At 46.6% G+C, this 14001-nt stretch overlaps 1 protein-coding gene across 1 annotated transcript in view; it reads right to left on the bottom strand.

The window, feature by feature from the left end:
• Positions 1–14001, bottom strand: part of LOC140204044 (calpain-8-like) — a 205112-nt gene that overhangs the window by 49048 nt on the left and 142063 nt on the right. The window contains exon 11 of the mRNA XM_072270290.1: positions 3679–3887. Within this exon, the coding sequence (XP_072126391.1) occupies positions 3679–3887 (209 nt within the window). The remainder of the gene's footprint in view (positions 1–3678; positions 3888–14001) is intronic.

The following is a 14001-nucleotide window of genomic DNA, read 5'->3' as shown; positions in this document are numbered from 1 at the left end:
AAACAATGGGGTGAAAGCCAGAAACATTGGGGGTTTGAATGCTGGAACAATGGGGTAAAAACCAGAAACACTGGGGGTGTGAACCCTGAAACAATGGGGTTAAAACCAGAAACACTGGGTGTTTCAACCCTGAAACAATGGAGTTAAAACCAGAAACACTGGGGGTTTGAAGCCTGAAACCATGGGGTTAAAACCAGAAACACTGGGGGTGTGAACTCAGAAACCCTGGCAGTTTCAACACTGAAACAATGGGGTTAAAACCAGAAACACTGGGGGTTTGAACCCTGAGACAATGGGGTTAATACTAGAAACACTGGTAGTTGGAACCCAGAAACAATGGGGTTAAAACCAGAACCACTGAGGATTTGAACTCAGAGACAATGGGGTTAAAGCCAGAAACACTGGGGCTGTTAACCCAGTTACAATGGGATTTGAAACAGAAACACTGGAGGGGGGTTGAACCCTGAAAGAATGGGTTAAAACCAGAAACACTGGTGGTCTAAACCCAGAGACAATGAGGTTAAAACCAGAAACACTGGGAGTTTGAACTCAGAGACAATGGGGTTAAAACCGGAAACACTGGGGTTTGAACCCAGAAGCAATGGGGTTAAAACCAGAAACACTGGGGGTTTGAACCCAGAAACAATGGTGTTAAAACTAGAAACACTGGGGGTTTGAACCCAGAAACAATGGGGTGAAAGCCAGAAACATTGGGGGTTTGAACGCTGAAACAATGCGGTTAAAACCAGAAACACTGGGGGTGTGAACCCTGAAACCATGGGGTTAAAACCAGAAACACTGGGGGTGTGAACTCAGAAACCCTGGCTGTTTGAACACAAGAAACAATGGGGAGAAAACCAGAAACACTGGTGTTTTGAACTCAGAGACAATGGGTATAAACCAGAAATACTGGGGATTTAAACCTGAAACAATGGGAAAAAAACAGAAACTCTGGAGTTTGAACCCTGAAACAATGGGGTTAAAACCAGAAAAACTGGGGGTTTGAACCTAGAAACAATGGTGTTAAAACATGAAACACTGGGGGTTTGAACCCAGAAACAATGGGGTGAAAGCCAGAAACATTGGGGGTTTGAATGCTGGAACAATGGGGTAAAAACCAGAAACACTGGGGGTGTGAACCCTGAAACAATGGGGTTAAAACCAGAAACACTGGGTGTTTCAACCCTGAAACAACGGAGTTAAAACCAGAAACACTGGGGGTTTGAAACCTGAAACCATGGGGTTAAAACCAGAAACACTGGGGGTGTGAACTCAGAAACCCTGGCTGTTTCAACACTGAAACAATGGGGTTAAAACCAGAAACACTGGGGGTTTGAACCCTGAGACAATGGGGTTAATACTAGAAACACTGGTAGTTGGAACCCAGAAACAATGGGGTTAAAACCAGAAACACTGAGGATTTGAACTCAGAGACAATGGGGTTAAAGCCAGAAACACTGGGGGTGTTAACCCAGAGACAATAGGATTTGAAACAGAAACACTGGAGGGGGGTTGAACCCTGAAAGAATTGGGTTAAAACCAGAAACACTGGTGGTCTGAACCCAGAGACAATGGGGTTCAAACCAGAAACACTGGTGGTTTGAACTCAGAGACAATGGGGTTAAAACTGGAAGCACCTGGGGTTTGAACCCAGAAACAACTGGGTTAAAACCTGACATACTGGGGGTTTGAACTTAGAGACAATTGGGTTAAAACCAGAAACAGTGGTGGTTTGAACTTAGAAACAATGGAGTTAAAACTAGAAACACTGGGGGTTTGAACCCTGAGACAATGGGGTTAATACTAGAAACACTGGTAGTTGGAACCCAGAAACAATGGGGTTAAAACCAGAAACACTGAGGATTTGAACTCAGAGACAATGGGGTTAAAGCCAGAAACACTGGGGCTGTTAACCCAGAGTCAATGGGATTTGAAACAGAAACACTGGAGGGGGGTTGAACCCTGAAAGAATGGGTTAAAACCAGAAACACTGGTGGTCTAAACCCAGAGACAATGAGGTTAAAACCAGAAACACTGGGAGTTTGAACTCAGAGACAATGGGGTTAAAACCGGAAACACTGGGGTTTGAACCCAGAAGCAATGGGGTTAAAACCAGAAACACTGGGGGTTTGAACCCAGAAACAATGGTGTTAAAACTAGAAACACTGGGGATTTGAACCCAGAAACAATGGGGTGAAAGCCAGAAACATTGGGGGTTTGAACGCTGAAACAATGGGGTTAAAACCAGAAACACTGGGGGTGTGAACCCTGAAACAATGGGGTTAAAACCAGAAACACTGGGTGTTTCAACCCTGAAACAATGGAGTTAAAACCAGAAACACTGGGGGTTTGAAACCTGAAACCATGGGGTTAAAACCAGAAACACTGGGGGTGTGAACTCAGAAACCCTGGCTGTTTCAACACTGAAACAATGGGGTTAAAACCAGAAACATGGGGGTTTGAACCCTGAGACAATGGGGTTAATACTAGAAACACTGGTAGTTGGAACCCTGAAAGAATTGGGTTAAAACCAGAAACACTGGTGGTCTGAACCCAGAGACAATGGGGTTAAAATCAGAAACACTGGGGGTTTGAACCCAGAAAGAATGGATTTAAAACCAGAAGCACGGGGGGTGTTAACCCAGAGACAATGGGATTTAAAACAGAAACACTTGAGGGGGGTTGAACCGTGAAAGAATGGGGTTAAAACCAGAAACACTGGTGGTCCGAACGCAGAGACAATGGGGTTAAAACCAGAAACACTGGTGGTTTGAACGCAGAGACAATGGGGTTAAAACTGGAAGCACCTGGGGTTTGAACCCAGAAACAACTGGGTTAAAACCTGAAATACTGGGGGTTTGAACACTGAGACAATGGGGTTAATACTAGAATTAACAAGAAACAATGGGGTTAAAACCAGAAACACTGAGGATTTGAACTCAGAGACAATGGGGTTAAAGCCAGAAACACTGGGGGTGCTAACCCAGAGACAATGGGATTTGAAACAGAAACACTGGAGGGGGGTTAAACCCAGAAACAATTGGGTTAAAACCAGAAATACTGGGGGTTTGAACTTAGAGACAATGGGGTTAAAACCAGAAACAGAGGTGGTTTGAACTTAGAAAGAATGGAGTTAAAACCAGAAACACTGGGGGTTTGAACCCTGAGACAATGGGGTTAAAACTAGAAATACTGGTAGTTTGAACCTAGAAACAATGGGGTTAAAACCAGAAACACTGGGGATTTGAACCCAGATACAATGGGGTTAAAACCAGAAACTCTGGGGGTTTGAACCCTGAAATAATGGGGTGATAACCAGAAACTCTGAGAGTTTGAACCCTGAAACAATGGGGTTAAAAGCAGAAACATTGGGCATTTGAACCCTGAAACAATGGGGTTTAAACCTAGAAAAACAGGGTTTGAACCCAGAAACACGGGGTGGGGGTTAAAACACTGGGGTTTAAACCCAGATACTGTCTGTTACAAAGAGGATGCACAATGCATTCTGATGACGTGTTGTAGGGTGCTCCCAAGAAGAACATTACTCTCTCACAACTTGATAGCACTCTGTAATACATCACATAGGTATTGTGATCTCCATCATACAGGGGTTGTCTTGGCAGCAGTACAAGTTAATTCAGTGAGGTTACGTCTATGGGTCTGACCAAGCAGTAGTACCTGGATATGTTGTTCTTCTTCGCAAAGATGCGTAGGAAGAACTCCCCCTCCTCGTTCTTGTTGAAGGTGGATGTCACAATCAAATACTGTCCTGGGGGAAGTTGCAGTTGCCTTGACACGGACCGAGTGTTGATGTAAGAACCCGAACTGAACACTGGCTGATTCCAACGGAAGAACGTACGGCCGAAGGGGGAGATCCTCTCTACATACTTTGGGGAATAATTTTGGATTGAAGGAATCTGTCAGTCATGGCTGTGTGCAATAGTAGAACAGACCCTGGGCTGCTTTCTCTGCAGTGATGAAGGCTGATAGAATTTTATACAATTATGAGTGGTGCTGATAGAGAGTCAGAATCGCTTTTCCAGGGAATTAATGTCAAACACTAGAGCGCATAGCTTTGAGGTGAGAGGGGGAAAGGTTAAGGGAGATGTGTGGGGCAAGGATTTTTACACAGACTGCCAGGGCAGATGATAGAAGCAGGCACAGTAGTTGTGTTTCTGAGGACTTTAGACATGTAAACATGATATGGGTAGATGAGATTAGATTCTTTTAACATTGTGGCTGGTACTGACATGATGGGCTGAAGGGCCTGTTTGCAGTGTTATACCATTCTGTGTTTTGTTCAGCAACAGGCCCTTCAGCCCACTGAGTCTGTGAGGACCACCTCACAATAGGTACATGGATGTAAGGAAGATGGAGGGATATGGACATAGTGTGGGTAGGAGGGTTTAGTGTTCGGCTGTTTTTGATTTGCTTTTTAGCTGGTTCAGCACAACACTGTGGCCTGAATGGCCTATTCCTCTTCTATGTTCTATGGAATGTGCAAGCTCCACACAGACTGTGCCTGAGGTCAGGACTGATCCCTGGACACTGCAGTGCTGAGGGTCTTCCTTCGTATTTAACAACCATCTGAAGCTGTTGGGGAGTGGCAAGATGAGTGAAGATCCAGTCACACTGAGAACTGCATCACTGTGGTCAGTCAGGGGTTTAGCCAGAATGTCACAGGATGGGACAGAAGTCAGGCTGTGCACCATAAGACTCTAAGGTCATAAGACACAGGAGCAGAATTAGGCCATTTAGCCCATTGAGCCTGCTCTGTCATTTCATCATGGCTGATCCATTTGCCATTCTCCTGCCTTCTCCCCAGAACATTTCATGCCATGACTATTCACTAACCTCTGCTGAAAGAAATTCCTCCAAATTTCTGTTCTAAATGAACATCCCACTATTCTGAGGCTGTGCCCTCCAGTCCTAGACTCCTCCACTAAAGGAAACATCCTCTCCATATCCACTCTATTTAGACCTTTCAATATTCAACAGGTTTCAATGAGATCCCCGCACCTTTCTCCTAAATTCCAGTGAGTCCATGCTCAGAGCCATCAAACACTCCTCATATGATAAGCCTTTCATTCCCGAAATCATTTTTTAAGAACCTCCTCTGAACATACCCCAACGTCAACACATCTTTTCTTAAATGAGGGGCCAAAACTGCTCACAATACTCCAAGCCTCAGCATTACACCCCTGCTTTTATATTTCTTCAGATACACACAACGTGAAAGGGAGATGTGAGTGGATATCAGACCGCTGGAAAAAGATGCTGGAGAAGTAGTAATGGGGGACAAGGAAATGGCGGGTGAACTGAATAAGTACCTTGCATCAGTCCTCACTGTGGAAGACACTATCATATTATGATCACTTGCCTCCAAGGGTTCCTTGACCTTAAGCTCCCTAATCAAGTCCAGTTCATTACACAACACCCAATCCAGAATAACTGATCCCCTAGTGGGCTCAACCACAAGCTGCTCTAACAGCCTCCTTGGAGGCTTTCTATAAATTCTCACTCTTGCAATGCAGTGCCAATCTGATTTTCTGAATCTACCTGCATATTGAAATCCCCCATGACTATCGTAATATTACCTTTTTAACGTGCATTTTCTATTTCTCACTGTAATTTGTAGCCCACATCCTGGCTACTACTCGTGGTCTGTATATAACTCCCATCAGGGTCTTTTTACCTTTGCAGTTTCTTAACTCTACCCTCTGGGATTCTACATCTTCCAATCCTATGTCACCTATTTCAAAGGATTTGGTATTTTTCACCAACAGACCACCCCAACCCCTCTGCCTACCTGTCTGTTCTTGTACGTTAAGCTCCCAACTATAATCTTCTTTCAGCCATGATTCAAGCGATGTCCACTACAATCTCTAACTATGCTGCAAGTTCATCTACCTTATTCCTTACACTGCGTGTATTCAAATATAACGCCTTCAGTCCTGTATCTGTCACCCTTTCTGATTTTGTCCCCCTTTTACACTCCAACACAAGGATAGCTACTACCCACTGTTCTAAGACTATTTCCTAGTACAGGATGGACTCTTTACCCCACAATCATTATGCCCCTGTACCTTATTGCCAACTTTATCTGAGATGTTATACTGTATTCTGCGTTCTCTTATTGTTTTACCATGTACTACCTCAATACATTGTGAATGATTTACAGTCAGAGAACACTACAGTGCAGAAACAGGCCCTTCAGCCCATCTAGTCCGTCAACTATTTATCTGCTTACTCCCATCGACCTGTACCTGGACCATAGCCCTCCATGTCCTTCCCATCCATGTACCTATCCAAATTTCTCTTTATTGAAATTGAACCCAAATCCACTACTTCCATTGGCAGTTCGTCCTACACACTCACCACCCTCCTTTGATCTGTATGAACAGTCGACAAAACAAGCTTTTGACTGTACATGTGACAATAATGAACCAATTCCAATTCCATCCCCATAACGCTCTGACTGGGGAGAGCTCAGGGTCGTTGCCACCATTGCAAAGGAGATGTTAGCACCCCTCTGGTGATCCAGCTCCCCCTCCTCCAAAGGTTCAAGCCTGGAGCTGGACACAGTTGTTCGAATGTTGGAAACAGTCTTTGATTGGCATCACCTGATTTAAGATGGCTCTTGACACTAATCCGTGTTGGCTTGGGGCACTACGGTAATGCAATGCTATTATAGCTCAGGGCATCGGAGTTGAGACGTCATCGATACGTCCTCCCTGTGAAATGTGTGGGTTTTCCCCAGGTGCTCCAGTTTCCTCCCATAGTCCAAAGAGTTGGTACGTAAATGGGTCATTGTAAATTGTCCTGTTAGGGTTAGATGGGGACTTGCTGGGTGGTGTGACTTGAAGGGCCGGAAGGGCCTATTCCGTGTTGTATCTCAAGAAAGAAATAAATAGGATCACCGTGGTGGTTTCTGCCAGTGGGTGAGCTGGGGGAATATTCGTTAGCACCATTGTGGCTTCTGCCAGTCGGTGAGGTGGGGGAATATTCATTAGTACCATTGTGGCTTCTGCCAGTCGGTGAGGTGGGGGAATATTCATTAGTACCATTGTGTTTTCTGCCAGTGGGTGAGGTGGGGGAATATTTATTAGTACTGTTGTGGTTTCTGCCAGTGGGTGATGTGGGGGAATATTTGTTAGTACCATGGAGGTTTCTGCCAGTGGGTGAGGAGGGGGAATATTCATTAGTACCATTGTGGTTTCTGCCAGTGGGTGAGGAGGGGGATTATCTGTTAGTACTGTTGTGGATTTTGCCAGTGGGTGATGTGGGGGAATATTCTTTAGTACCGTAGCGGTTTCTGCCAGTGGGTGATGTGGGGGAATATTCTTTAGTACCGTGGTGGTTTATGCCAGTGAGTGAGGTGGGGGAATATTCATCAATACCATAGTGGTTTCTGCCAGTGGGTGAGATGGGGGAATATTTATTAGTACGGTAGTGGTTTCTGCCAGTGGATGATGTGTGGGAATATTCGTGTGTACCATTGTCGTTTCTGCCAGTGGGTGATGTGGGAGAATATTCGTGAGTACCGTAGTGGTTAATACCAGTGGGTGAGGTGGGGTAATATTCATTAGTAACATGGTGGTTTCTGCCAGTGGGTGATGTGGGGGAATATTTGTTAGTACCGTGGTGGTTTCTGCTGAGGGTGAGGTGGGGGAATATTCGTTAGTACCGTGGTGGTTTCTGCCAGTGGGTGATGTGGGGGAATATTCATTAGTACCGTGGTGGTTTCTGCCAGTTGGTGATGAGGGGTATATTCGTTAGCACTCTGGTGGTTTCTGCTCGTGGGTGAGTTGAGGGAATATTCGTTAGTAACATGGTGGTTTCTGCCAGTGGGTGAGGTGGGGGAATATTCGTTAGTACCGTGGTGGTTTATGCCGGTGGGTGAGGTGGGGGAATATTTGTTAGTACCATTGTGGTTTCTACTAGGCAGTGAGGTGGGAGGATATTCGTTAGTACCGTGGTGGTTTATGCCAGTGAGTGAGGTGGGGGAATATTCATTAATACCATAGTGGTTTCTGCCAGTGGGTGAGATGGGGGAATATTTATTAGTATCGTTGTGGTTTCTGCCAGTGGGTGAGGTGGGGGAATATTCGTGTGTACCGTTGTCGTTTCTGCCAGTGGGTGAGGTGGGGGAATATTTATTAGTACTGTTGTGGTTTCTGCCAGTGGGTGATGTGGGGGAATATTTATTAGAACCATGGTGGTTTCTGCCAGTGGGTGACGTGGGGGAATATTCTTTAGTACCGTGGTGGTTTATGCCAGTGAGTGAGGTGGGGGAATATTCGTTAGTACCGTGGTGGTGTCTGCCAGTGGGTGAGGTGGGGGAATATTCGTGAGTAATGTTATGATTTCTGCCAGTGGGTGATGTGGGGAATATTTGTTAGTACCATGGTGGTTTTTGCCAGTGGGTGAGGTGGGGGAATATTTGTTAGTATCTTTGTGGTACCTGCTAATGGGTGAGGTGGGGGAATATTGATTAGTACTGTTGTGGTTTCTGCCAGTGGGTGATGAGGGGGAATATTCATTAGCACCATGGTGGTTTCTGCCAGTGGGTGAGGTGGGGGAATATTTGTTAGTACCATGGTGGCTTCTGCCAGTTGGTGATGTGGGGTATATTCGTTAGTACCGTGATGATTTCTGCCAGTGGGTGAGGTGGGGGAATATTCATTAGAACCGTGGCGTTTTCTGCCGGTGGGTGAGGTGGGGGAACATTCATTAGTACTGTGGTGGTTTCTGCCAGTGGGTGAGGTGGGAGAATAGTCATTCGTACCGTGGTGGTTTCTGCCAGTCTGTGAGGTGTGAGAATATTTGTTAGTACTGTGGTGGTATCTGCCAGTCGGTGAGATGGGGGAATATTCATTAGTACCATGGTGGTTTCTGCCAGTGGGTGAGGTGAGGGAATATTCATTAGTACTGTGGTGGTTACTGCCAGTGCGTGAGGTGGGGTAATATTCGTTAGTAAGGTGGTGGTTTATGCCAGAGGGTGAGATGGGGGAATATTTATTAGTACGGTAGTGGTTTCTGCCAATGGGTGATGTTGGGGAATATTCGTGTGTACCGTTGTTGTTTCTGCCAGTGGGTGATGCGGGGGAATATTCGTGAGTACCGTAGTGGTTAATACCAGTGGGTGAGGTGGGGGAATATTCGTGAGTACCGTAGTGGTTAATACCAGTGGGTGAGGTGGGGTAATGTTCATTAGTACTGTGGTGGTTTCTGCCAGTGGGTGAGGTGGGGAAATATTCATTAGTACCGTGGTGGTTTCTGCCAGTGGGTGATGTGGGGGAATATTTGTTAGTACCATGGTGGTTTCTGCCAGTGGGTGAGGAGGGGGAATATTCATTAGTACCATTGTAGTTTCTGCCAGTGGGTGAGGAGGGGGATTATCTGTTAGTACTGTTGTGGTTTCTGCCAGTGGGTGATGTGGGGGAATATTCTTTAGTACCATAGTGGTTTCTGCCAGTGGGTGATGTGGGGGAATATTCTTTAGTTCCGTGGTGGTTTCTGCCAGTGAGTGAGGTGGGGGAATATTCATTAGTACTGTGGTGGTTTCTGACAGTGGGTGAGGTGGGGGAATGTTCATTAGTACGGTAGTGGTTTCTGCCAGTGGGTGATGTGTGGGAATATTCGTGTGTACCGTTGTTGTTTCTGCCAGTGGGTGATGTGGGGGAATATTCGTGAGTACCGTAGTGGTTAATACCAGTGCGTGAGGTGGGGTAATATTCATTAGTACTGTGGTGGTTTCTGCCAGCGGGTGATGTGGGGGAATATTTGTTAGTACCGTGGTGGTTTCTGACAGAGGGTGAGGTGGGGGAATATTTGTTGGTACCATTGTGGTTTCTACCAGGCGGTGCAGTGGGGGAATATTCGTTAGTACCGTGGTGGTGTCTGCCAGTGGGTGAGGTGGGGGAATATTCATTAGTACCGTTGTGGTTTCTGACAGTGGGTGAGGTGGGGGAATGTTCATTAGTACCATTGTGGTTTCTGCTAGTGGGTGAGGTGGGGGAATATTCGTTGAGTAATGTTATGATTTCTGCCAGTGGGTGATGTGGGGGATATTTGTTAGTACCATGGTGGTTTTTGCCAGTGGGTGAGGTGGGGGAATATTTGTTAGTATCTTTGTGGTATCTGCTAATGGGTGAGGTGGGGGAATATTGATTAGTACCGTTGTGGTTTCTGCCAGTGGGTGATGAGGGGGAATATTCATTAGCACCATGGTGGTTTCTGCCAGTGGGTGAGGTGGGGGAATATTTGTTAGTACCATGGTGGTTTCTGAGAGGTAGTGATGTGGGGGAATATTCGTTAGTACCGTGGTGGTTTCTGCCAGTGGGTGAGGTGGGAGAATAGTCATTCGTACCGTGGTGGTTTCTGCCAGTCTGTGAGGTGTGAGAATATTTGTTAGTACTGTTGTGGTTTCTGCCTGTGGGTGAGGTGGGGGAATATTCATAAGTACTGTGGTGGTATCTGCCAGTAGGTGAGGTGGGGGAATCGTCATTCGTACCGTGGTGGTTTCTGCCAGTGGGTGAGATGGGGGAATATTCATTAGTACCATGGTGGTTTCTGCCAGTGGGTGAGGTGAGGGAATATTCATTAGTACTGTGGTGGTTACTGCCAGTGCGTGAGGTGGGGTAATATTCGTTAGTAAGGTGGTGGTTTATGCCAGTGGGTGAGGTGGGGGAATATTTATTAGTACGGTAGTGGTTTCTGCCAATGGGTGATGTTGGGGAATATACGTGTGTACCGTAGTGGTTAATACCAGTGGGTGAGGTGGGGTAATATTCATTAGTACTGTGGTGGTTACTGACAGTGGGTGAGGTGGGGGAATATTTATTAGTACTGTGGCGGTTTCTGCCAGTGGGTGAGGTGGGGAAATATTCATTAGTACCGTGGTGGTTTCTGCCAGTGGGTGAGGTGGGGGAATATTTACTAGTACTGTTGTGGTTTCTGCCAGTGGGTGATGTGGGGGAATATTCTTTAGTTCCGTGGTGGTTTATGCCAGTGAGTGAGGTGGGGGAATATTCATTCGTACTGTGGTGGTTTCTGACAGTGGGTGAGGTGGGGGAATGTTCATTAGTACGGTAGTGGTTTCTGCCAGTGGGTGATGTGTGGGAATATTCGTGTGTACCGTTGTTGTTTCTGCCAGTGGGTGATGTGGGGGAATATTCGTGAGTACCGTAGTGGTTAATACCAGTGCGTGAGGTGGGGTAATATTCATTAGTACTGTGGTGGTTTCTGCCAGCGGGTGATGTGGGGGAATATTTGTTAGTACCGTGGTGGTTTCTGACAGAGGGTGAGGTGGGGGAATATTTGTTGGTACCATTGTGGTTTCTACCAGGCAGTGCAGTGGGGGAATATTCGTTAGTACCGTGGTGGTGTCTGCCAGTGGGTGAGGTGGGGGAATATTCATTAGTACCGTTGTGGTTTCTGACAGTGGGTGAGGTGGGGGAATGTTCATTAGTACCATTGTGGTTTCTGCTAGTGGGTGAGGTGGGGGAATATTCGTTGAGTAATGTTATGATTTCTGCCAGTGGGTGATGTGGGGGATATTTGTTAGTACCATGGTGGTTTTTGCCAGTGGGTGAGGTGGGGGAATATTTGTTAGTATCTTTGTGGTATCTGCTAATGGGTGAGGTGGGGGAATATTGATTAGTACCGTTGTGGTTTCTGCCAGTGGGTGATGAGGGGGAATATTCATTAGCACCATGGTGGTTTCTGCCAGTGGGTGAGGTGGGGGAATATTTGTTAGTACCATGGTGGTTTCTGAGAGGTAGTGATGTGGGGGAATATTCGTTAGTACCGTGGTGGTTCTGCCAGTTGGTGATGTGGGGTATATTCGTTAGTACCGTGGTGGTTTCTGCCAGTGGGTGAGGTGGGGGAATATTCATTAGTACTGTGGTGGTTTCTGGCAGTCAGTGAGGTGGGGGAATAGTCATTCGTACCGTGGTGGTTTCTGCCAGTGGGTGAGGTGGGGGAATATTCATTAGTACCGTGGTGGTTTCTGAGAGGTAGTGATGTGGGGGAATATTCGTTAGTACCTTGGTGGCTTCTGCCAGTTGGTGATGTGGGGTATATTCGTTAGTACCGTGATGATTTCTGCCAGTGGGTGAGGTGGGGGAATATTCATTAGTACCGTGGTGGTTTCTGCCAGTGGGTGAGGTGGGAGAATAGTCATTCGTACCGTGGTGGTTTCTGCCAGTCTGTGAGGTGTGAGAATATTTGTTAGTACTGTTGTGGTTTCTGCCTGTGGGTGAGGTGGGGGAATATTCATAAGTACTGTGGTGGTATCTGCCGGTGGGTGAGGTGGGGGAATCGTCATTCGTACCGTAATGGTTACTGCCAGTTGGTGAGATGGGGGAATATTCATTAGTACCATGGTGGTTTCTGCCAGTGGGTGAGATGGGGGAATATTCATTAGTACCATGGTGGTTTCTGCCAGTGGGTGAGGTGAGGGAATATTCATTAGTACTGTGGTGGTTACTGCCAGTGCGTGAGGTGGGGTAATATTCGTTAGTAAGGTGGTGGTTTATGCCAGTGGGTGAGGTGGGGGAATATTTATTAGTACGGTAGTGGTTTCTGCCAATGGGTGATGTTGGGGAATATACGTGTGTACCGTTGTTGTTTCTGCCAGTGGGTGATGCGGGGTAATATTCGTGAGTACCGTAGTGGTTAATACCAGTGGGTGAGGTGGGGTAATGTTCATTAGTACTGTGGTGGTTACTGACAGTGGGTGAGGTGAGGGAATATTCATTAGTACTGTGGTGGTTACTGCCAGTGCGTGAGGTGGGGTAATATTCGTTAGTAAGGTGGTGGTTTATGCCAGTGGGTGAGGTGGGGGAATATTTATTAGTACGGTAGTGGTTTCTGCCAATGGGTGATGTTGGGGAATATACGTGTGTACCGTTGTTGTTTCTGCCAGTGGGTGATGCGGGGGAATATTCGTGAGTACCGTAGTGGTTAATACCAGTGGGTGAGGTGGGGTAATGTTCATTAGTACTGTGGTGGTTACTGACAGTGGGTGAGGTGGGGGAATATTTATTAGTACCATTGTGGTATCTGCCAGTGGGTGAGGTGGGGAAATATTCATTAGTACCGTGGTGGTTTCTGCCAGTGGGTGAGGTGGGGGAATATTTACTAGTACTGTTGTGGTTTTTGCCAGTGGGTGATGTGGGGGAATATTTGTTAGTACCATGGTGGTTTCTGCCAGTGGGTGAGGAGGGGGAATATTCATTAGTTCCGTGGTGGTTTATGCCAGTGAGTGAAGTGGGGGAATATTCATTCGTACTGTGGTGGTTTCTGACAGTGGGTGAGGTGGGGGAATGTTCATTAGTACGGTAGTGGTTTCTGCCAGTGGGTGATGTGTGGGAATATTCGTGTGTACCATTGTTGTTTCTGCCAGTGGGTGATGTGGGGGAATATTTGTGAGTACCGTAGTGGTTAATACCAGTGGGTGAGGTGGGGTAATATTCATTAGTACTGTGGTGGTTGCTGCCAGCGGGTGATGTGGGGGAATATTTGTTAGTACCGTGGTGGTTTCTGACAGAGGGTGAGGTGGGGGAATATTCGTTAGTACCGTGGTGGTTTATGCCAGTGGGTGAGGTGGGGGAATATTTGTTGGTACCATTGTGGTTTCTACCAGGCGGTGCAGTGGGGGAATATTCGTTAGCACCGTGGTGGTGTCTGCCAGTGGGTGAGGTGGGGGAATATTCATTAGTACCGTTGTGGTTTCTGACAGTGGGTGAGGTGGGGGAATGTTCATTAGTACCATTGTGGTTTCTGCTAGTGGGTGAGGTGGGGGAATATTCGTTGAGTAATGTTATGATTTCTGCCAGTGGGTGATGTGGGGGATATTTGTTAGTACCATGGTGGTTTTTGCCAGTGGGTGAGGTGGGGGAATATTTGTTAGTATCTTTGTGGTATCTGCTAATGGGTGAGGTGGGGGAATATTGATTAGTACCGTTGTGGTTTCTGCCAGTGGGTGATGAGGGG

The sequence above is a fragment of the Mobula birostris genome, chromosome 10, assembly GCF_030028105.1.
Source record: "Mobula birostris isolate sMobBir1 chromosome 10, sMobBir1.hap1, whole genome shotgun sequence".
NCBI lineage: Eukaryota > Metazoa > Chordata > Chondrichthyes > Myliobatiformes > Myliobatidae > Mobula > Mobula birostris.
Note: the sequence above shows the minus strand (reverse complement) of the source record. Positions and strands in the feature narration are given on the sequence as shown.